Source organism: Gymnoscopelus microlampas (assembly GCF_963454915.1).
Source record: "Gymnoscopelus microlampas genome assembly, chromosome: 5".
NCBI classification, from domain to species: Eukaryota; Metazoa; Chordata; class Actinopteri; order Myctophiformes; family Myctophidae; genus Gymnoscopelus; species Gymnoscopelus microlampas.
In genome coordinates, this window is record NC_139942.1 from 14,787,522 (window position 1) to 14,810,939 (window position 23,418).

At 41.9% G+C, this 23,418-nt stretch overlaps 2 protein-coding genes across 2 annotated transcripts; both read left to right on the forward strand.

The window, feature by feature from the left end:
• Positions 1 to 361: 361 nt before the first annotated feature.
• LOC311046273 (endoribonuclease LACTB2-like) lies at positions 362 to 9,661 on the forward strand. Its single transcript, XM_084058489.1, has 7 exons — positions 362 to 586; positions 3,729 to 3,889; positions 5,574 to 5,694; positions 6,571 to 6,749; positions 7,134 to 7,285; positions 8,399 to 8,486; positions 8,573 to 9,661. Exons 1-7 carry the CDS (start codon positions 465 to 467, stop codon positions 8,614 to 8,616), a joined length of 867 nt encoding a protein of 288 aa, XP_083914615.1. The 5' UTR covers positions 362 to 464; the 3' UTR covers positions 8,617 to 9,661.
• A 2,581-nt stretch (positions 9,662 to 12,242) lies between these two features.
• On the forward strand, positions 12,243 to 13,797 carry LOC311046245 (E3 ubiquitin/ISG15 ligase TRIM25-like; the record flags this gene model as incomplete). Its single annotated transcript, XM_084058451.1, has 1 exon — positions 12,243 to 13,797. One exon carries the CDS (start codon positions 12,243 to 12,245, stop codon positions 13,749 to 13,751), a length of 1,509 nt encoding a protein of 502 aa, XP_083914577.1. The 3' UTR covers positions 13,752 to 13,797.
• Positions 13,798 to 23,418: the final 9,621 nt, after the last annotated feature.

Genomic DNA, 23,418 nt, shown 5'->3' on the forward strand with positions numbered 1-23,418 from the left:
ACTCTAGACGTTACTCTTATTCTGAAGAGATCGTCCACCGGATGTGTTATTGCTGCTAACGGCATTGGTTCTCAAAGTGGGGTCCGGGGACCCCCAGGGGTCCTTGAGGGAGTTCCAGGGGGTCCCCAGCTAAATGATTGATTAGGCACCAAATGGACCCTTATATGGGTCTGTAACTCTGAGAGTGTACAAATGGAAATGGGGGTCCGTGGGCTAATAAGTGTCAATTTGGGGGTCCTTGACATGAAAAAGTTTGAGAACCACTGGTTTACCGAACACAAGTTACGCACAGTTTACCTAAAACACACTTTTATTTTGAAGAGCACGCTGCGTCATCACGCATCCAGGAAGTGATGGTTGTTTACAGGGAACTCGTGGAACAGAGCAGAATGTAACAGATAGTTCCTGCTAGTTTTAATGAAGGTTGATTCGTTGGACATTAAATCAGTGTTAATTGTTCCATCATGGCTGCCGTCCTCCCCCGCATAGAGCAGCTGTCCAGCAGAGTGGTGAGGGTCCTGGGATGTAACCCGGGTCCCATGACCCTGCAGGGCACCAACACATACCTGGTGGGCACCGGGAGCAAGTAGGTACAACACAGCGATGGAAAGTAACTAAGTACATTTACTCAAGTAGGGGAGACCGGGATCAAAAGTTACAATATTTACATTTTCCTTCATAGTTCACAGAATACTTGAAATATGCCAGTCATCTTTTGTTTTAAGAAACATATATATGTGCCCTAATTATTATAATACCATTTAAGCTTAAGCTAAGGACAAGACTAAAATATTACTTTTAATGCAATAACCATTGTTACAATTGCCCCAATTGTAACAGTGGTTGGGGGCAATTGTAACACTAAAAATAAGTCATATCAACACACTATATCTCAAATAAAAGCACATCACTAAGTAATATATTTTTTTTATAATTTAATATTTTTACATAAGAATCTTTTATATATATATAATTTCAATTATTATTTTGTATTCGATTCTTTTTTCTTCAATTTAGTTTTTGTCTATTTTTTATTTAAATATATTTTTACATTGAAATTTTGTGAAATATGTTCATGTTCTAACATAAAAGTATGTAATCCCAGAAAAAAAATGTGCTTGCATTGAAACGCATTGTTACAATTGACCCCGATGGGGCAGACTTGATGAAATCCCATATTCTAGTTAGAAACACCTATACTAGCATAGGCTGCTGACGTTAATTTGTGACCAATAACATAGAGTTACTATAGTTACTTTGTAGATGTGTATTATTATTACAATACATACATTAACCACTTTATCCCTATACTTCGGCTATTTGAAAATAGCAGATCTACAAGCTCTCAATGCCTTGCTTTGCGACGCGTTGTGAGCTTGTAGATCTGCTATTTTCATAAGATTTGTACACATTTTTGAACACTTGTGAAATAGGACATTCTGCACAGTACTTTCATGCCAATACTTTTGTACTTTTACTCAAGTAAATTTTGAATTCCGTACCTTTTTAAGACCTTCATTGGCGTGAGAAAACATATATGGTTACATAGCCAAAGCAAGTGTCAAAATAAAAAACTAAACTAATAAATGTCGTGCAATTGAAGGGAATATACAGCAACTTGGGAAAAACTTGCTTATAAAACCACAAATGTTCATTTGCTGTTAGAAATAGTTATGTAGGCAAGGGTATTGTAAAGTTTTCTTTTTTTTTAATGGCAGCTATTTATTTTTATAAAACGTACAGTACAGTCTATATATGTCATCTCTGTACAGATAGAGCAGTAATACACATAACTCTTCAGTTGACCTTATCTGAGCCTTTATCTTATGGATGTTAATAATTGACAATTTAACCAACCATTCAGAAGAGTTGTAATCGATTAACAGTATCAGTTAAAGGGTGGTGTAAGTGATGGATATGGTTTGGTTTAAACACACAAACACATGTTAAACAGTTAAAGCTCTATATTCTGATCTATATTCAAACTTGCTTTTGCTTCAGTGCTCATTTCATAGATTTGTGAAGCCAAGTACCCCCTTCAGCCGACTACAACATTTATCATTAGAAAACCGCAAGAGAAACCCATAGGTAGAATATGATGCTATGAATGAATGAATGAATGAATGATAACCCACCTTTAGAAGAATATAACATTACAAATACATAAGAAATGCACTGAAAAAGTTGCAATTATTGCCTCCTCAGCATTATTTTAAACTGTGGCCTTAATATTTCAGTAAATCCAGGTTTTTTATATAATTTAATAGGTAACCAGAAGGCTCGCCCCAAAACACACTCGCCCCCCCAGTGGTTCTTGTATTCTTGTATTTGTTTTTATTGCGGTTAAGGTTAGGAATAAGGTTAGGTTTAGGCATAGTTTTACTGTGGTTACGTTTAGGAATACCTGGTGGCGACTGTTCCGAGGTCACCGGATTTGACTATATATCGGGACGAGCGTGTTTTGGGGCGAGCGTTCTTGCATTCATTTGATATGTACAAACTAATACTGCATAACAGCAAATGCTTTCAGATACAGTTGTGCGAGACACTTTTTTGATTTCATAATTTTCTTTAACACTGTATAAAGCATTTAACATAATGGTAAAATACTTTTTTTAAGGATGCTATAGGGTAGCCTGGTAAGCCCCCCCCCCCGCCACCCCCCCTTCCGGCAATCTCATTTGCATTTGATTTCAGGAAGGAGTCTGGCCTGCAGACCTGTATGGGCAATGTGGCTGTGGGCTGGAGTAATACGTTGACTGACAACCCCTTCAGCCAATCAGCAGTTCGTTCCCCTTCAGCCAATCAGCAGTTAGTTTCCCCGACCACCAGACAATGTGACGCAGGGGGACTTTTGAAAGGGCCATGCTGAAAATAGGTTGCTTTATTCGGATACATGCGTGTCACTGCCCGCCCCTGCCGGTTCTCTGATTTTTTATTTTAAAATAATAATAATAATAAACTTTATTTGATAGCACCTTTCATATAATAGGCTCTGTCATGATTAATTGACCAGTTAAACAACTAAATTCTATTCGAACGATATCTTAAAAGTCAATTCTGTGAGTTTGAGAGCGTTCTAAAGTTTTAAAACCGAAACCAAAAACAGCGGACAGAATTTCAATGGCGGCCGTTCCATTTTTGTCGGCTGCACTCGGCTCCATTCGGGCTCACTCGGGTTCCACCTGATTGGCCTAGTGGCCTACCTCCGCTGTCAATCACAGAGCAATGAGCGAGGACGCTGATAGGCGAGTCCAAGAAACGCCCAGATAAGCCTGCAGGCCAGACTCACTCCTGATATCAAATGGAAATGAGATATCCGGAGGGAGGGGTTTACCAGACTAGCTATAGGGTTCATGTAGACTTGTAGCACAAGCCAGGTGTGCCTTGGGATTTAATGACAATCGCTCATTTTTATTGCAATATAACTACTCTATATAAAAAGTTATAATCAGCCCTAAGGCAGCCTTAATTGCTAATGACCTGCTCCTGCTTTTATATCCATGTCCCGTACTGCATTGGTCCTCAAAGTGGGGTCCCCTAGGAGTCCTTGGGTGGGGGGGGGGGGGGATTTACAAGCTCATAACAACAGATCTACAAGCTCATGGGCTTGTAGATCTGCTATTTTTGAAAAATCCCTGGCACAAAATATTTTTGTGACGGAGTGGGTCCGCAGCCAAATACAAGTTTACATACACGTTTGAGAACCACTGCTGTACTGTACCCAGGCGGGTGCTGATCGACGCGGGGGAGCCTGCCGTCCCGGAGTACATCAGTAACCTGAAACTGGCCCTGAGTCAGTTCAACACAGCCATCCAGGAGGTGCTGGTGACACACTGGCACCGCGACCACACCGGAGGACTCACCGACATCTGCAGGGACATCACCGGTGAGTCACATAGCGATGCTGTCGGGCAGAAACCTCTTATTTCCATATTATAACTTTTTGTGTTTTTTTCGTAAATTAACCTTCAATTCGGGACACGTGCATCCATTTAGATTTGAGCTATAACCATTATTTTATACTTTGGGCTATTTTTGAAAAATTGCGTGTTCTCGCTGGTCCAAGCGTCTGTAAAGCGGGAGCCGACAAAGGTATGGCACCCTCATATCTTCAAAGGAATCCGACTGGAATCAACGAATTTCATAAACATCGTTTATGTCTACTAGTGTCTTCTTTCACAGTTTTTTCGGCGTTAATTCCATGATACCTTTCTCAGTTTTCTGTGATAAACAATCCTCGCACAAATAACATGAATCTACCGCTCCTATGACTATGCTTCCGCCTCGGTTCTGTTTCCACTAGGACTACAGGTCCGCGGGCACCGCGTCGTGATTGGTCGAATGTTTTTCCGGTCTGAACAACTTCCGTTACACAGCTTTCGGGAAGTGGAGTTCCAGACTCTATATAGCATTCAGAGATTGTGGAATAGTAGTCTGGTGACGCGAGACTATGTCAGAACCGTCCCTAAAACATCCGGGACAACGCTCCACACGTCCCAGACTCTTCTCCCATCTGGCTCCCAAACTGTGGAACGAACTCCCCATTGCAGTTAGAACTGCAGACTCACAGGCCTGGGCCGTAGGACAGTCCAGGCACCCTAGGCTGCTTGACAGCGTGTCGCGGGTTCGACTCCCGTTCCCGATGACCTTTACTAAGTGTCACCCCCCCCCCCATCTATCTCCACATTTCCTGTCAGCCTACTTTCCCTATCCCTCTCTAAATGAAGGCATAACAAAATCTAAAAAATCTAAATAACTGCAGACTCACTCCCAATCTTCTGCCGTAATCTGAAGACTCACCTCTTCAGATTCCACCTTAGCCCTTAGCACTTGCCCTAGCCTTGACGACCTTGCAGGCTTATTTATGCAAAGGCTAAAATGTAACTTTGATAGCATGTTATGTAGACAGATGCCAGGTTCATTTGTAGACCTGGCATCCTTTAGTGTGTTTATAGTTTCAATTTACAGATGAATGATTTGTTTGATATTATACTGTTTAGACTGATTATAGGTTCTTGGTTTACCTATGATTCTAGATGACTATTTCTATGCATTTGATGTATTACCTTGTTTACAGTAAATTGCTCTGGATTAGGAGTGTCTGCTAAATGCCTAAATTGTAAAGCCCTTAAGCCTGTCACAATTGCTACATAATTGCCCTGTCGCAATTATTTGAAAGTATATAACATAATCAAATATGCATGTTATTTGTCATATCTGCATATCTGTGCAACTTTTTTTTATGAAGCCTAAAAGCCAAAAATAAATGTATTTTGTATTCATAATGTTTCAATAATGTGTAATGACAGAAACACAATTAAATCGTTAATCGCAATTATTTGAAAGACAATCAATCGTCAAGCTAAATTTCATAATGGTGACAGCCCTATTCATCTGTTGAAAAAATAGCAAAAATAGCCTATCTACAAACTCATAACGCCCTGTGTTCGTTCTATTGTATTAACATACACTACCATTCTACAGATTAGTCAAAATAGTGTTGTATTCACACACAAAAAGTCACATTAAGAGCCTAATTTATTTATACAAAATGTAATTTCATGTTGCAGGTTCCCAGATACAAGTGAGCAAGCTGCCTCGCTGTCCTCCTGCTGAGGAGAAGATTGGAGACAAGGAGTACACCTACTTAAAAGATGGAGACGTCATCCACACCGAGGGAGCCACGCTCAAGTCAGTTCACTTTCTTTATTTGATGTAGGGGTACAATTAATCGGTTCAATCGATTATAAAACACATTTATTGTTAATTTAATATAAAATAACCGATTAGTAACTGATCCCTAGTTATTATAGGCAAAGAGTAATAAAAAAAAGTGAAAATGAGTGAAAATAGTGACATGTCTGCACGGGGATTAAATGGTGCTATAATAATATAATAAGCATTGATCATTAATTTGAATTCCCGCACTCTGGTTTCCCCACTAAGCTGTCTTAGAAACATATGGATACAGGGTACTGTTCACACCCGGACACCAGTGTTGATTTCGTCGACTACCTTTTTTCACTGACGAAAACTAAATAAAACTAAGCTACATGATACAGTATGAAGACTAAAAGTAACACTAAATATATTGACAATTTTGTCAACAAATAAAAACTAGACTAAAGTGTTAGGGAGGGACTAGTGGAGATGAGATCCAGTAGAACTAAAAGACGACTCATTTTAGGTTTGGTTGCGCTCCGGTGTTGCGCTCTGAAAATAGCAGATCTACAGTACAAGCTCACAACGTGCCACGCTGCGACGCGTTGTGAGCTTGTAGATCGGCTATTTTCAGCTTGCAACCAAGTGTAAAATCAGCCATTACGACGCCATCAAGCAAGGCCGGCCAAAATACATTTTTGACGACAAAATCAACTGTAGATTTAGTCGACTATAATCTTATGACATTTAGTCGACTAAAACTAGACCAAAACGAAAACATTTCTTGTAAAATGTGACTAAAACCACATGGATTTTTTTTTCAAAAAACAAAATAAAAATGTGCTGTCAAAATCAACACTGCCGGACACACAGAAAGTTTGTTTTAAAATTGTGTTTCCTATACAGGGTATTGTTCACGCCGGGACACACAGACGACCACATGTCAGTGGTCCTGGAGGAGGAGCGGGCCGTGTTCTCCGGGGACTGCATCCTGGGAGAGGGAACGGCCGTGTTCGAGGACCTGTACCACTACATGAGCTCACTGCACCTGCTGCTGGGCACCGAGGCCGATCTCATCTACCCCGGTTAGTTCTGCTGTTCTGCCGCAGTCTCTCAATCACAGAGTTCCCAAGTCCTGAGGTCACTCCCGCTACACCCTGGGTCACGGAAGTGTTTTTTTACTATTGAAAATACCATAGAGCATTGATTCTCTGGGGTTGGGGGACCCCTAGGGGTCCTTGAGGGAGTTCCTGGGGGTTCCCAGCTAAATGATGGATAGTTAGGAAAATCTGCTATTTTCAATAGAGTTTTGTGCATTTAAGTGAATTTTGACTGTCTTTTACCTGTAACAGAGTATTTTTTTTTACATTGCAGTATTGATACTTTTACTTAAGTAAAACATTTGAGTACCTTTTGCACATACACACCGGAATGTGTCCTCCGTTTGAGCCCGCTCACTGTGTCCACAGGTCACGGCCCCGTGGTCCAGAACGCCGGCAGTAAGATCAGAGAGTACATCCAGCACCGCAGCCTCAGAGAGCAGCAGATCTTGTCAGTCATCCAGGCCGGGGGCGGAGGGCGGGCCTTCTCCTCCATGGAGCTGGTCAAAGTCGTCTACAAGGTGAGGACCAAAACGTCGGTTCGGGACCTTCTCTCTCTCCTCTCTGTGGGCTCATGCAGCATATCGTCGAAACCTCTCTCTCTATATATATATATATATATATATATATATATATGTATATTTTTTTCTACCATACAGATTGGACAAAATAACATTGTATTCACACAAAAGTTACATAGTACAGCGGACAGTTGAATACAAGAAAAAAAAAAAAAAGATACAGGGGGGGGGGGGGGGGGGGGGGGGCTGCTGTATAAATAAAATAAAAGGCAGCAGCAGGTTTTTAGCTCTGATTTAAAAGTGAGCGTTGCAGCAGACCTGCAGTTTTCTGGTAGTTTGTTCCGGATATGTGGAGCATAAAGACTGAACGCTGCTTCTCCATTGGTTCTGTCTCCCTCTCATCTTTCATACTGTCAGATTACCTGAGAGGTCTGGATAATAATAATAATAATAATAATACCTGAGATGACCTTAGAAGTCTGGATGGACGGTTCCTGCTGTAGCACAAAATCAGACGTGTTTTGGCCTTAAACCATGCAGTGCTTTATAAACCTTCAGTTCCTCTTTGTACCAAGCTGTGTCCAGTGAGGATGTAGTCAGCTAGAATAAATAATTCCCCCTGATTCTACACTGTCCCCCTCTCAGCTTTCCTACTGTCTACTGTCTGCTCAAACCTTTTCATGTCAAGGACCCCCAAAATTATATGTATTTGGCTGCGGACCCCCAGATCTATAAGCTTATATCGCGGCACTCTGTGCCACACTATGAGCTTGTATATCTGCTATTTTTGAATAGCCAAAGTATAAGATATGGTTAAAGTGGTTAAAATGATTGTGGCACTATAAGTAATTTAGCTGGGGACCCCCTGGTACCCCCCCCCCCAAGGACCCCTATATGTTTCCCTCTTCCATCCAAATCAATTTCTCTACCATTCTCATCAGTAGATGTTTAATGATCATATCAGAACATTAGTAAGAATATGAGTAGAAGTTAACCAGTTACTAACTTACTGTGTGACGTAGAGGTAGTCCCATACATCGTATTGACCGAACTCTGAAACGACTAAACCGTCCTGATGTTGACAGCTGTATACCGTTGATCCCTGTCTTGTAGGACACCCCTGAACATCTCCACCGAGCAGCGGAGGTCAACCTGGTCCATCACTTAAAGAAACTGCAGAAGGATGGCAAGATAAGCCTGGGTAAGTAACTCCTCTTGGATGGCACCTCTACAGCTTGTTGAAGTTCTTGTGGGCTGATTTTGATGGATGTCTGTCTGTCTTCACAGTGGAAGATGCCACCCAGCTCAACACGTGGAAGAGTAACTTGTGACACTCGGATGACTAAACAAAACTACGTCCGACCGATGGCAGATTTTTGGGGTCAGACACAGATCACTATTTTGGAGAGTCTTTGATGTTTTGACCGACATTATTATGATTACATTTTTCTTTGGGCTTTTATGCCTTTATTGATAGGATAGTAGACTGACATGAAATGGGGAGAGAGATGGGGAGTGACACGCAGCAAAGGTTGTCGGGATCGGGACTTGAAACCGCAACACGCTGTCAGGCTGGCATTGCAGCCAAGGGTGCCCGGACCGCCACACCGCGGCCCGGGACGATATGATTTATTTTTGTTTAATTTTTCAACATTTGAAAATATTTTAAATATTTCACTCATGATGAGAAATTGGGATACGTCCGCTGCTTCATAAGAAAAGTCAAATAATGGCAGATATATAGGCCATACCGATATATTAGTCTGGCTGCAAACAAAACACACTCAACTGGACTCAAGCAAAGTGAAGATTATATATTTTAGAATGTAAAGTGATATTTCTTTGTTAAGAAGGTAAAGCTATATATTCTGATAGTACTCATTGCTATGAGTGTTTGTTCAGTAACAGAGGTCTCCCTGTCTCTCCAGCTGACTGTTCAGTAATTGTATCCAATCAGAAGAGGGAACCCCACAAAAATCCTTTTGTGAGCTTCCTTTTTATATTGTTCCAGTTTTGCACCTCTTTGTTTTGTTTTGTTTTGTTTCATTGCTTTCAATTACACGTGTTAATCCTGTCTCCCATGTTAGTTCTCTCTCCTGATTGGATAACATTGCTGACCAGGAAATGTATGTTCTGTTTACATACAGTAGAGCTGGGGAGGCAGGAATCAACTAACTATCAATCATTTAGCTGGGGACCCCCTAGAACCCCCTAGAACCCCCCCCCCGTTTGATGAAGAAAAAAAAACATGATGAGCGCTTAATTCTAATTTTATTCTCTGTTTATTCTCAAGGTGGAATGTCAGCTGCAAATGTATTGAAGTTTGTGAAAATTCATATATCTATGATTCATTAAATGAATAGTTGTTAAATGCCATCTGTTGTTTTGTTTTGCTTCAGCCACCTGTTGTAAATACTCAATTCAGTCAGTAGATGGCGGCATCTTCTCAGTAATCATGAGGCTAAAGTTGCCTTTCTTTGCATAATAATTTCTTTCTCTTGAATGATTTCATAATTCAACCTTCAAATATTTTTTCAGTCGCATTTAATCTTGATAAAGGAGTCGTGTGTGTGTGTGTGTGTGTGTGTGTGTGTGTGTGTGTGTGTGTGTGTGTAATAGTATTTATAGGCATGTATATGCGTATAAAAAAGATACATTACTGTGGCCCTCACGTGGAACTGCCTACAATCTTAAAACTGGAGAACTTAATTCACTTTCACTTGCTTTAAAACTCATTCAAACTTCACTCATTGAAATTCTGAAATGTCTATTCAGGGCGTTATTGGAAAAGAGATCTCAATATGTTATACGTATTGCATAATCTGATACATTTGTGTGAAAGTGCAGTGAACTTTTGACCTGTAGTTTAAATGACTGCATTGTGTCTCATGGGTTTTCACAGATTGACTAACTTACTGATGTAACTTACTGTAACAAGTGATAGAAGCACTGACAGCTCCTCCATTCCTCTGATGTTTGACTGGGGATCATTCATACATACAGTACATACACACATACATACAAACATTAGTGTTTGTTTGTTTAGAGAGAGAGAGAGAGAGAGAGAGAGAGAGAGAGAGAGAGAGAGAGAGAGAGAGAGAGAGAGAGAGAGAGAGAGAGAGAGAGAGAGAGAGAGAGAGAGAGAGAGAGAGAGAGAGAGAGAGAGAGAGAGAGAGAGAGAGAGAGAGAGAGAGAAATCAGTCAGTCAGTCAGTTCATTACAACAGTGCTTCTCGATTTTTTTTAAGTCATGTACTTGGCCGCGGACCCCCATCTGAAATGGTTTTGTGCCAGGGACCCCAGAAGAGAAGATTTACGTTAAATAAAATGATACATTATTCAAAAGTTTCTAAACATTTTTTATATTTTTCAAAAATGTTCAACAATAGCAGATGCACAAGCTTGCAGCGCGGCACGAATTCACATGCTGTGAGCTTGTATATCTGCTATTTTTGAATAGCCAACGTCTAAATGGATAAAGTGGTTAAAATGATTGTGATGCTATATTATCTACTTTTGCTGGGGGACCCCCTGTAACACCCCCCCCCCCCCCCCCAAGGACCCCTGTGTGGTTGCTTCACATACTGTAAGCACATTGCTATACTGGAATATGCTGCACTTGTCTGTTTGTGTTCAACAGTAGTATTATAGTGGTGGTACTTTCCCTTTTGTATTTTGTTTTAGTTTTCGCTCAGATCCTCTCCCACTACCGAAAGTAAGTGTCACTCAAACTGTATGTTTAAAACATTCACAGAATTTAGACACACATTTACATTTAGAGAAACTTTGTGGTGGAAATGTTGTAACCAGCTCAGAGGCCAAATAAAATGTGAAAATGAGTTTCAAGGCTTCCAAAATGTATGTTCATAGCTATAGTATTACCTTAGTAGGCTATTAGGTGACTTACTGTATACTGTACTGTCTATGCCAGTGGTCCTAAAACATGTTTCATGTTTCATTCAGTAGATTTTGTTCCAAACTATGAATCATTTAACTGGGTACCCCCTCAGGGACCCCAGTGAGTCCCCAGACCCACTATGAGATAATGCAAAACATTAATGAGAAAAGCGCCAAAAAGATGACCAAGGACACGCACATCCCATGCTGGGTGCTGGATCAAAACATCAGCAGTAGAAAAACAAATGCTGCACACCAGAGTTATGCTCCCATTGTGGAAATGTATTTGGTGGGAGTAGAGTGCTCTAATAATGATAAGTGGATAAAGCGGATGTGAGGTCTCCTCCTGGCCTGCTTCCGTTTCGTCTTTACAGTCGCGCAGATTTGTCCTAGTATAAATCAAAATAATCGAAGCATGTATGGCTTGCTACTTTTTAGTGGAATGGAAATTCTAAAATAAAATGTAAAGATGAAAACGGAAATGACGCACGGGTGACAGCTTCCGTTCTCGTAGGTGTAATTCCAGACTCTATATTGCATTCGGAGATTGTGGAATAGTTGTCTGGCTACGCGAGACTAGTGGGAGCATATCTCTGGTGTGCGGATTTTATTCCCAAAACATTAACATTTCAGCATGTCTCCTGCTCAATTCACAGACACACTGACAGACACAGACGCACAGACATTTGGAAGTATAGATGTGTTTTTGGTGAACTGCTGATGCGACCAACTTTCCACCAGGCAGCGCACTCCCCTGGGTCCTCTGCAATACACACACCAAGTTTGAAGTTGATCGGTCGAACGGTTCCCGAGATACGCAGAGGACAAATACGCTTGCATGCTCACTCAGGCTCACTCAGATTCAATGCATTTTAGAGATATGACGTATTGACATCATCACGCAATGACAACAACAATGTCCTCACAACCAAATGAAATGCATGATAATAAAGTGAAACTTCAGAAAAATAGAACTCCAGTTGGGCCTGCTTGTAGCTTGTCTTTGAAAGTTAGCATTTTGTTTACATTGCAACAGTGTTTGTCAGTCAGTCATTTGTAAAATGGCAGAACAAGCAGTTCAACTGGACCAGGAACAGTTCTGCTGTCCCATCTGTCTGGATCTACTGAAGGATCCAGTGACTGTTCCCTGTGGTCACAACTACTGCAGTAGGTGTATTGAGGCATACTGGAATCAGGTTGCTCAAAGAGGAAGATTCAGCTGTCCACAGTGCAGACAGACATTCAACCCAAGGCCTGTTCTGAAGAAAAACAACATGTTGGCTGATATGATGGATTTACTGAAGAAGGTAGTACTCCAGGCTGTTCTTCCTGATCACCGTTATGCTGGAACTGGAGATGTGGCCTGTGATTCATGCACTGGGAGAAAACTGAAAGCTGTCAGTACTTGTCTTCAGTGTCTGGTCTCATACTGTGACACTCACCTCCAGCCTCACTATCAATCTCCTGCCTTTAAGAAACATAAGCTGGTCAAAGTCCCCAGCCAGCTTCAGGAGAACATCCAGAAGAGAATCCAAGAGAGAGAGGAAGAAGCGAAGGTGCTTCACCAACAGGTGGAGTCCATCAAGCACTGTGCTGATAGAGCAGTGGAGAAAAGTGACACCATCTTTACCGAGCTCATCTCTTTCATCTCTTCCATTGAGAGTAGACGATCTGAGGTGAGGGAGCAGATCAGAGACCAGCAGAAACGTGAAGTGAGTCGTGTTGAAGAACTGAGGAAGGTTGTGGAGCAGGAGGTTACTGAACTGAGGAGGAGACATGCCGAGCTGGAGCATCTCTCACACACAGAGGATCACATCGATTTTCTACACAGTTCCACCTCCCTCTCAAAGATCAGTGAATCTAAACACCCAGTCAGCATCAATGTCCCTCCTCTGAGATACTTTGAACATGTGACTGTGGCTGTGTCAAAGATAAGGGACAAACTGGAGGACATTCTTAAAGAGTCAAAGTCCATGAACAGAGTGGATGTTTTACTCTCGGCACTACCAGAACCCAAGACCAGAGCTAAATTCTTACAAAATTCCTGTCCAATCACACTGGATCCAAACACAGCTCATAAAAGCTTGTCTCTGTCTAAAGGGAACAGAAAAGTAATACAGATGTACCAACAACAATCACATCCTTATAGCCCAGAGAGATTCAATGTTTGGTGGCAGGTTCTGAGTAGAGAGGGTCTGCCTGGGCGCTGTTACTGGGAGGTAAAGTGGAGTGGAAGTGTTGATATAGCGGTCTCATACAAAGACATCAGGACTCCAGATGATGAATGTAGATTTGGATACAATGATAAATCGTGGTCTTTACAGTGTTGTAATGACTATGACTATTACCTTTTCAGAGTCAGAAACGTTGATATTAAAATCCCAGGTCACATGTCATCCAGAGTAGGAGTGTACCTGGATCACAGTGCAGGTACTCTGTCCTTCTACAGTATCTCTGACACCATGACTCTCCTCCACAGAGTCCAGACCACATTCACCCAGCCCCTCTATGCTGGTTTTGGGTTTCATTTTTGTCGTAAAGGCACCGCAGAGTTGTGTGACCTCAAGTAGATCAGACTCTGGGTTTGTTTGTCTCTCATGACTCCACAATCATCTCTTAATAGTGTTGTCTTTTCTGAAGGTCAACAATCTCAGCTTCCAAAAGTAAGCTTATCTGTTGATTAAATAAATGATTAATTGGAACCAAAATAATAAATAAATAAATAAATAATACTCATTATTATTATTATTATTTAAGCTGCAAGCAGCGATCGCCCCTCTCTCCACTTTGGGGGGTGCATCAGCCACTGTTAGGTTATGTGGTTATGGGTTCAGTTGTGTATTTGCTTTGCCCTTCTTATCTTGTGTTTCTCATTGGTTCCTAGGACTTGGGGAGCAGTGTCTGAATCTGATGGCCATCAGTCTAATTGAGGAGCACCTGAGCTCGGGTGCTCACGCACCCTTTAAAAAGCCTGCTCCCCAGTCCTTTGGCAGATCTTTGATTTTTGCACCTCACCCGTGCACTCCTTCCAACATTGTGTTAATAGTTAATACATACAACACTCACCTACACTACACAATCCAATCATACATACAAGCATTACACAACTGACTTCACTGATTTCCCCACTTCATCTGTTCACTCCTAGTTTGTTCATTTGGTTTTGATTATTAAATAAATACTAATTTACTTTTTAAACTGCGTCTCCCCTGTTTTTTTGCTATGTTCGCTGGCTCCCCTAGGCCAGGAGCATAACAAATGGGGGCTTGTTCCGTTTAAATTTGAATTAATTTAGCAGAAAGTTTGGGTAAGTCAAGTCCCATTCCATTCTGCATTTATTTGTGCCAGCTGTGGTCGGCAATTGGCTCAATTGGCTGTTAATAAATGGCTTGTTTGCGCCATTGGTTTTGTGAATCAAGTGACGTCAGTGGGAATTTCCCTGGATTCCCTTGCAGTCATGTTTGTTCAACGGGTGGCGGTCCGGTGAGTGGCAAAATAAATCGGTCTTGCTCGCTTTTTTACAGTTAATTTGTTTGGTTTAAAGTTAGTATTTTAAGTTTGTGCGGGTGGGGAGGTTTTCCTGGTCATTTTGTACTTGTAGATATAGGGTTGCCTGGCTGGTTTTAGTTTTTTTTTACATAATATGGCTCTTTTAGGTTTAGTTTACTTGTTCATATGGGGTAAAATAGGTAGCGGGTTTAGGCTGGGGGGTGGAGTAGGTGCAGTGAGCAGCTGTAGCGGGTGCATATCGGTGCGTACACATTCGTCTCGGCGGCACAGCTAAGGGGTGCATGCGGGCCGCCAGCTACTGGTTGCCTTTCCTACCCCTTGGTATCAGCTAGGCCTTTGCGGTGGCCTTCAGTGCGTTAATACTTTCCACAAACACTGCACGAAGACGGGTGGAGTTTAGTTTGGAGGGTTAAATAGAGGGGCACTTGTACACTGTTTTTGTTTTTTGGAAGTTTGGTTGGCCACCTGGGGAGAAAATAAGCACACATGAGCCAGAATGGTCACTGTTGAGGTAGCCTCGATCTCCAGGCTTTTATTTTCTTTCGCGTTTTGCTCAAAAATAAGAGACTGGACCAGCCTGTTGACGTTCATGGAATAGGAAGTGTTTCATTTCCCCCAACCAATAAGAGTGCAGTGGGCTTCGCTCCAAATGGGGCGGGGCGGGGCGGTGGCTGACAGACGGATCGATGAACCAATGGAATCCGGCGGAATTTTGGAGCTTTTAAACCCGCCCCTCTAGACCAGATATCAGACACGCTAGGGCAGCCTACTGTAGAGGGGTTCATAGACTCTCCCTCAGAGGAGCCCTTAAATCAATGCACCATGGACCATTTGCTTAAAATTGCGGAAACATATCTATATGTACAATTGAGAAAAGTCAGCACTTCCTGTCCCCCGCTGAAGCCACCCCTATCTATACAAACACCCCTGGACAGGAAGTGAGGTCAGACAACACACTCCATATTTGGGCATAGCTCCATTGGGAACATCTCCTATTATGGCTTTATATATTCTAGAAACCAACAAACACAAAGCACCGCGCAGCAGATAGGGGAGAGGGGCGCGCAGCGCCCCGACCCTAGTAGAATTACATATACAGATTGACAATTACATATACCTTTAGCATATACCTTTCGTGCAGAAGGTTTTGAGTTGGAACTCTGCCTGGGGTTGACATCAGGATGATAATAAGGCGTTGATCATTAATTTGAATCAGCTAAAATCATGCAAAAAAAAGCAACAAAAGGAAAAAAAGTGGTAAAAAAGCAGAAATAAAATTCTACATTTGTTTACCAATATTTTATTCTACAATATTAAAAAAAAAAAAAAGCCTTTTGTGATGATGTTGGCTGCAGATTCAATCACAGTTTTATGGAGAAGCTTTCCATAGGGTCAACAAGTTGGAAAAACAAAAAAAAAACATACTGCATTTACATGGTTTACACAACTATGTACTTCAGTAGGCCTAATAAATCGGGTAATACGAATGCACTGTTTATTAGAAGTCCATCTGCACCCAGAATAACACTTACTGTAGTATAGCAGGTGTATGGTAAACCCTACTGGAAACTTGTATTGCAATATCGGTATCAGTCGATTTGACCATGAAAATATCGGCCAAAATGTCAATCGTGTCAATCTCTTTTTGGAGCTCAGGCTATAGTACAGAGTAGACATGTATTAGACACACATGCTCGTGGTTTGCCTACGTGTCCGTGTCACCCGGAGGCCTTCTGGAAATGTTATCTTTGTGGAAGTTGAGACATTTTTTTTTCATATTATTTACTCTTCCCTTCGTCCAACCGTGGACTTTGAAAGGAATTGCGACACTACACAAGCCAGGTTGCAGGTGACTGGAGATATTCCTCTCTATAGCAGCTGGTTTCTCATAGTGGGTGCCAGGGCACCCTAGTGTACCGTGACGCAAGTCCAGGGGTGCCATGGAATACTTTGATAATATTTCATTCAAGCTGATCAATATCACTTAGTTTAATTAGTTAGACCCTCTATTAAAACTTAATTAAAACTGACCTGAGTTGCACGATTAATCGTAAACAAAAAGAGCTGACCGCAGTTGAAACTCTACTTGGTGTTCCTTTTCAATCGACACCAAATCTCTTCGACAACAATAGCATATCTAGCAGATCATAAGGTTTGAGAACCACTGCTCTATAGCTCGTTCCAGCGCAGAGGACTTTTACAGTGACTTTTATTTTCACATGTCTTTTGGCCCCACATGTCTTTTGGGGTTCAAGTGGTTAAAATGACATGCTACCATGTCATTTCAAACACTTGAACCCCAGTATCCATATTCTTGGGGGAACAAACATCCGCCAAAAATAGGAGATCTACAAGCTTGCAATGCAACACGTTGGGAGCTTGTAGATCGCCTATTTTTGGCGAAGAAGTTTGGTGCAGACGGGAAAAAAGCTGTCCCAAGTACAGTTGTGTATGTCAGTTTTAGTAAGGATAGAGGGGTTAAAGGGATATTTCACTTTCAAAAAAACTTTTGGTCATTTTATCGTCTACTCAGGCTTTTGTCAGCCCCCCAGACAGTTTCTAAGTTGCTTGATTTAGTATTTAGATATTTGATATTCATTTTATCAGACACGCCCCCTTCCTATACAAACCCATTATAACTTCAAACTCCATTTTTAACATGTTAGATTCATCAAAAACACCCGTCCTTGGTTCTGGTGACTCACCCTGCCCTCCTAATGCGTGAGGGGGCCGTGTTTTTTCGATAACTTTTTTCATTTATTTTATTAGTTTTTTTTAAAGTATTTAATTTTTTTCATTTTCCAAAAAAAATATTAAAAATAAATGAAAAAAGTTATCGAAAAAACACGGCCCCCTCACGCATTAGGAGGGCAGGGTGAGTCACCAGAACCAAGGACGGGTGTTTTTGATGAATCTAACATGTTAAAAATGGAGTTTGAAGTTATAATGGGTTTGTATAGGAAGGGGGCGTGTCTGATAAAATGGATATCAAATATCTAAATAATGAATCAAGCAACTTAAAAACAGTCGGGGGGGCTCACAAAAGCCTGAGTAGACGATAAAATGACCAAAAGTTTTTTTGAAAGTGAAATATCCCTTTAAGGCAAGGCGAGTTTATTTGAAGAGCACATTTCAACAACAAAGCAATTCAAAGTGCTTTACTTAAAGCACTACATAGCGTCTCTGTTGGTGGAAACCTCATATGTCCAAAACTATTACTTTTCAGGATTCAAATAAAAAAATAGCAAAAGCAGCAGATTGACAAGTTCAAAACGCGTTGAACTAAAATGCAAGTCCAGAAGCTTGACCTTTTGATGCTTTTCTGTGACGCTGTAGTATGATCAAGTAGGACGAAAAAAACACAAAGTTAGAATATGGAGATAAGAGGTTTCTGCCTGACAGCAACAATATTAAGACATTAAGATGCAAGTGCAATAACAACAAAAAATGAATAAATCATTAAAATGAAAACAGAAAAGTGCAAATAAAATTCTCCTTATTGGCTTGCATGGCAGAGAAACACCATTCAAAGTCACTCCTTTAGCCTTAAACAAACACAAACAAAGCAGATTTTAACGACAACAGTGCAATTATTCTTAAAGATAATTTTTGAATACAGGACAATGTATTTCTACATAGCGGTATAGCCACTTTTACTTTAAAAAATAATATCTGTAGTACTTCTTCCTCCACTGGCTACTGCAGGGTGTGTGAATGTACTTAACAATGCGCACACGCACGCACACACACACACACACACACACGCACACGCACACGCACACAGACACACTTAACAACACTTAAGACCCTAACCTGAGGCTGGCAGCTTGCTCAGTGGAGGGAGGGGGAATCCCTTGAGTGGCTTCGGATTCCTCCAATCACGTGAGGAGTTTAATGATGGGCAGGCCAATGGCAGCAGGAGGTGGGAGGGGCCTCTGTAGGGAAGGCATTTTCTGGAGGACTTATCCCCGGTTAACAAATCCATGCTAAACACACAGACCTGTTGTCTCTACACACTGTGGGAGGTGGCATATTGTTGTTGTTGTACAGAAACCTATTATCTTCATATTTCAACTTTTTTTTTTCTTAAAAAATGAATGTCCTACTTGATCATACTACAGCGTCACACAAAAGCATCACAAGCTCGTGCCACATTTTGAGCTGACATTTGAGGTCTGGGGATCCCCAGGGGTCCTTGAGGGGGTTCCAGGGGGTCCCCATGCAGGAAAATGTGTTAATATAGCGTCAAAATCAGCGTAAGCATTTTAACTTGAATAATTTAGACATTTGCTTAACACAAATCTTCTCTTCTGGGGGTCCCTGGCAAACCTTTTCAGATGGGGGTCCGTGGCCAAATTTGTATAAATGTTGCTGTCCTTGACATGAAAAAGTTTGAGAACCACTGCGTTATGGTTAAATAAAACAAAGGAAATGACTAAACCTAGATTTGAAAATAATAATAATTGTTAACTGAAACTAAAACTAACAAAAAGATGTCCTTAGGTTTAGTCTTTGTCGATATTTCATACCTAAGACTAATATTTTAAAATATTGAATGAAAATAGCTGATCTACAAGCTCACAACACGCCCCTCAAGGGGGTCCCGAACCACCACAGTACCTGGCCTCCACACTACATGATGGATAATAGACTGTGCTACTGTATATCGTCTCTGTCGGGTGGAAACCTCATATGTCCAAACCTTCGTTTTCACGATTCAAATGCAAAAATCGTGAAAACGCGCTGCTCTGCGCCACATTTCCAGCTTGTAGATCTGCTACTTTTGATGCTTTTGTGTGACGCTGTAGTGTGATCAAGTAGGGCATTAACCTTAAGAAAACAAACACAAAAGGTTAAAATACGGAGATACTGTGAGAGGTTTCCACCTGACAGCAACAATATACTACAGTAGTACATACATTGTAGCATGTTTGTATGTAGTCAGCATTGCAGATACTGGGTTTCTGGAGAATGAAAGTGGTTGTAGGTTTTGTGTTGTATTGTTGTATGTGTTATATTGTCAGACAGAGGTGTTTTCTCCTGGGCAACCCTAGCATGGAAAAGGAGTTGGAAAAGTTGGAAACTTGGCTTTGTGTGTGTGTGTGTGTGTGTGCGTGTGTGTGTGTGTGCGTGTGCGCGTGTGCGTGTGCGTGTGCGTGTGCGTGTGCGTGCGCGTGCGTGTGTGTGCGTGTGCGTGCGTGCGTGCGCGTGTGTGTGTGCGTGCATGTGTACGGGTGTGTATAAGTCTGCCTGCACTCATCGTACCATCACTTCCTTATCAGCAAAACACACACACACACACACACACACACACACACACACACACACACGCACGCACGCACACACAGTGCTCCTGCCACCTGTCTGAGTGTCACGCAGCAGAGACAGTCGTCTTAAAAGTCTGATCCCCCCGTGACCAACCCCTGCTTAACTGTATCATACACACACACACACACACACACACACACACACACACACACACACACACACACACACGCACACAGCACGATCTGCATTATGATCTACAAGCTGACGTGTCGCATCGCGTTACAGAGTCACACTTCAGCGGTAAAGGTGTGAGGTCACGTTCTGGTATGAACCGTAACATGGCTCAACAGTGAGTTTCCGGACGGTACCAGTGCCTTTTCCTTTTCTCCGTTGAGCATTTCATTATCAACCACAATGTCGTAACAATCCCATGTAGACTTATACCACAAGCACGTGTTGCCAAAGTCTGCTTATTATAAGCGACTTTGGGCTTGTTTTTGTGTAAAGTAGAGTAAATATAGGTAGTTGCGGCCTTGCGGGTAAAGTAGCAGATCTACAAGCTCGAAACGCGCCGCTTCGCGTCGCGTTTCGAGCTTGCAGATCTGCTGCTTTTGATGCTTTTGCGTGACGCTGTAGGGTGATCAAGTAGGGCGTTCATTTAGGAAAAAAACACAAAAAAGTTAGAACATGGAGATAAGAGGTTTCTGCCCGACGGCGACGATGTAGTGTTGTTGTAGTCAGGTATCTGCTGTGCTCTCCTCTTCTCTGGAGCCAAAACTCACTGTGCTTCCACTGCCGGTTACCTAGCAACACAAATTAATCACAATCAAGAAGTAGGTCTCTCTCTCTCTCTCTCTCTCTCTCTCATTCTCTCTGGTAAAAGACATACTGTGTGTGTGTGTGTGTGTGTGTGTGTGTGTGTGCGCGCGCACGCGCGCGCACGCATGTGCATGCGTGCCTGCATGTGAAGCGACAGCAGAGGAGACTAGAGGAGAGGAGAGAAGGAGTGTGGGGAGAATTTGAGATGAGAGAGGGCAGGAGAGGACAAATGATGAACATTTGAACCCTGATCAGCTGTGATAGATATAGGCACACACTCATTTCTGGTCCATGCTGATCCATTCTTAAAGCTTATTATCAATAACTGGGCTCGTAATTATTCGTCCGGTTAAAGGCTGAAACTATCGATTATTACTGTGATTAATTGAATGATAACTAAAGTGTGTGTATATTTAAAACAAACATATCAACAGATCGATTCACCACTTAACCATTATTTAATATTTCGTCGCACAACAGTGTCATGCAAAAATAATGACAATAGTCGATCTGATTTTCACCTATAATGACATGATCCAAGATAGTGATTGATTATTGATTGATTGATTGCCATTTAAACCCCAGCATCCGTAATGTGGGGAAAGCTTTTGCTGAAAATAGCCCTAACCCTAAAATAGCAGATCGACAAGCTCACTAACGTGTCGCAGCGGCTATTTCCAGCGAAAGCTCTCCCCACAATAACGGAATACAGACACTAGTATAGAGCCCTGAGGGACCCCGGTCAGCCATACAGGGTTTAAGAGGTTCATTGTCCTCTGCTGTCCTGTAAGGTCCACTCGGAGAGGGACACTGTCCTTGTCCGGCCCCTGACACAGAAACCCTCTGTCACACTCCTCAGAGGGAGGGTTTGGGGGTCTCGTGCTTTTGCGCAACTGGGTGTTTGTGTAGAGATCAGCTGTCCATCCCCACATGCACGCACACGCACACACACACACGCACACACGCACACACACACACACACAACTGTCTTCAACTCACAGGGAGCAGGTGTGTGCTAGAGCGCTATGTGGTTTGAGTCTGCCGACGGACTGGCCAACTGACAAACACACACACACACACACACACAAACGCACGCACGCACCACACACACACACCTACGGACGCACTCACACACACACACTCAGGGGGGAAGGGGTGACAGATGTTGTGTATTTGGACGCTCTCACCGAGACACTCACTTCTCCTTTTGCTTGTTGTTGTTGGTTCAGCTTACTGCAGACTCTTCTCATTTCTTTGTTTTCCTTTTTTTTTAATGCTTTACTTTAATTAGGAAAATGCCACATAGAAAAACATTTATCCATTGGTCAGTAAGTCCATTTGTTAGGGGAAAAAAAGTGTGTAATTTTTTTGTGATGTCCATTTACAGGACTCACTACTTGTATATTTATAGGGGCGGCCAGCTGAGTGGTTAGTGAGCCCGCCTAGGGAGGCCCTGGTTGCCCCAGGTTCGATTCCAGGCCAGGCCAACATATGTGTCGATGAAATTAAATTTGTCCCTGAGCAAGACCCCCTTATTGCTCACAGGTTCTCATTGGAAACAAGACCGCAAGGACTTTCATGAACGACCTGTTTATTATCCTTATAGCATTGCATCCAGGATAAACATATCCTGGAACAGAGCAGAGCAGATCTACAAGCTCACAACATGTCGTGATGTGACGCATAGTGAGCTTGTAGAGTGGCGATTTTCACTATTGATTAGGGCTTAAGTGGTTCATTCATAATGTATTTTAGTAACTTTGGTGAGAACTATTTCTGTCTACTCACTCTTTGTCTCAAAAGAGGGCTGTGGACAGTTCAGAAACATGACTACCAGTGACATCATCAACAGGCTTGGTCATTTCAAACAAATTTATTTCGAACTTCTTTTTTTTTTATGCCATAACAATAGCTTCTAGTCAGCATTCATTTCCAGGAAGAGAAAGGCTGCAGTTTCTATTAGCTTGGAATCCCCATCAATGATGTCATTATAGGCAGGTTTCTGGATATATCCGTAGCCCAAGCCCACCAATGAGACACAGAGTGAGGAGACAGAAATGGTGCCATCGTATAATGAGCATTAGTGAGGACCAATTATATCGTCTCTGTCGGGTGAAAACCTCACATGTACGAAACTGTTACTTTTCAGGATTTCAGGATTTTAAGAAAACAGCAAAAGTAGCAGCTCGACAAGACGCATTTCGAGCCGTGCTTCGAGCTTGTGGATCTGCTACTTTTGATACTTTTGTGTGACGCTATATGATCAAGTAGGGCGTTAATTTACGAAAAAACTCAAAAGGTTTAAATATTGAGATAAGAGGTTTCTGCCTGACAGCAACAATACAAAGATAAGGTTGGAATGGGTGAATTTCTCCTTTAAAGATTGGACAGGGACTCACCATAATAGACTCTGTCTTGTTGCACTTGTTGATGTTTTTCAAGAGTTTGCCTCCACAGTAGATCATACACACAAATCTTTGTGTGACATCCCTATTCCGGGGTGAACATTCACCGAAAATAGCCGATCTACAAGCTCACACCGTGTCACAGCTCGGCGCGTTATGATCTTGTATTTTCGGCAAAGAGGTGTGGTGTAGAGGGAAAAAGGAGCTGGCTAAGTAATGTCAGGTTTACTAAAAG

Bases quoted from the DNA above. Each gene is read 5' to 3' on its own strand.
- LOC311046273 (XM_084058489.1), top strand. From the start codon at position 465: ATGGCTGCCGTCCTCCCCCGCATAGAGCAGCTGTCCAGCAGAGTGGTG. The intron at 3,890-5,573 runs GTGAGTCACATA...TTCATGTTGCAG, and splicing joins CATCTGCAGGGACATCACCG to GTTCCCAGATACAAGTGAGC. The intron at 5,695-6,570 runs GTCAGTTCACTT...TTTCCTATACAG, and splicing joins ACCGAGGGAGCCACGCTCAA to GGTATTGTTCACGCCGGGAC.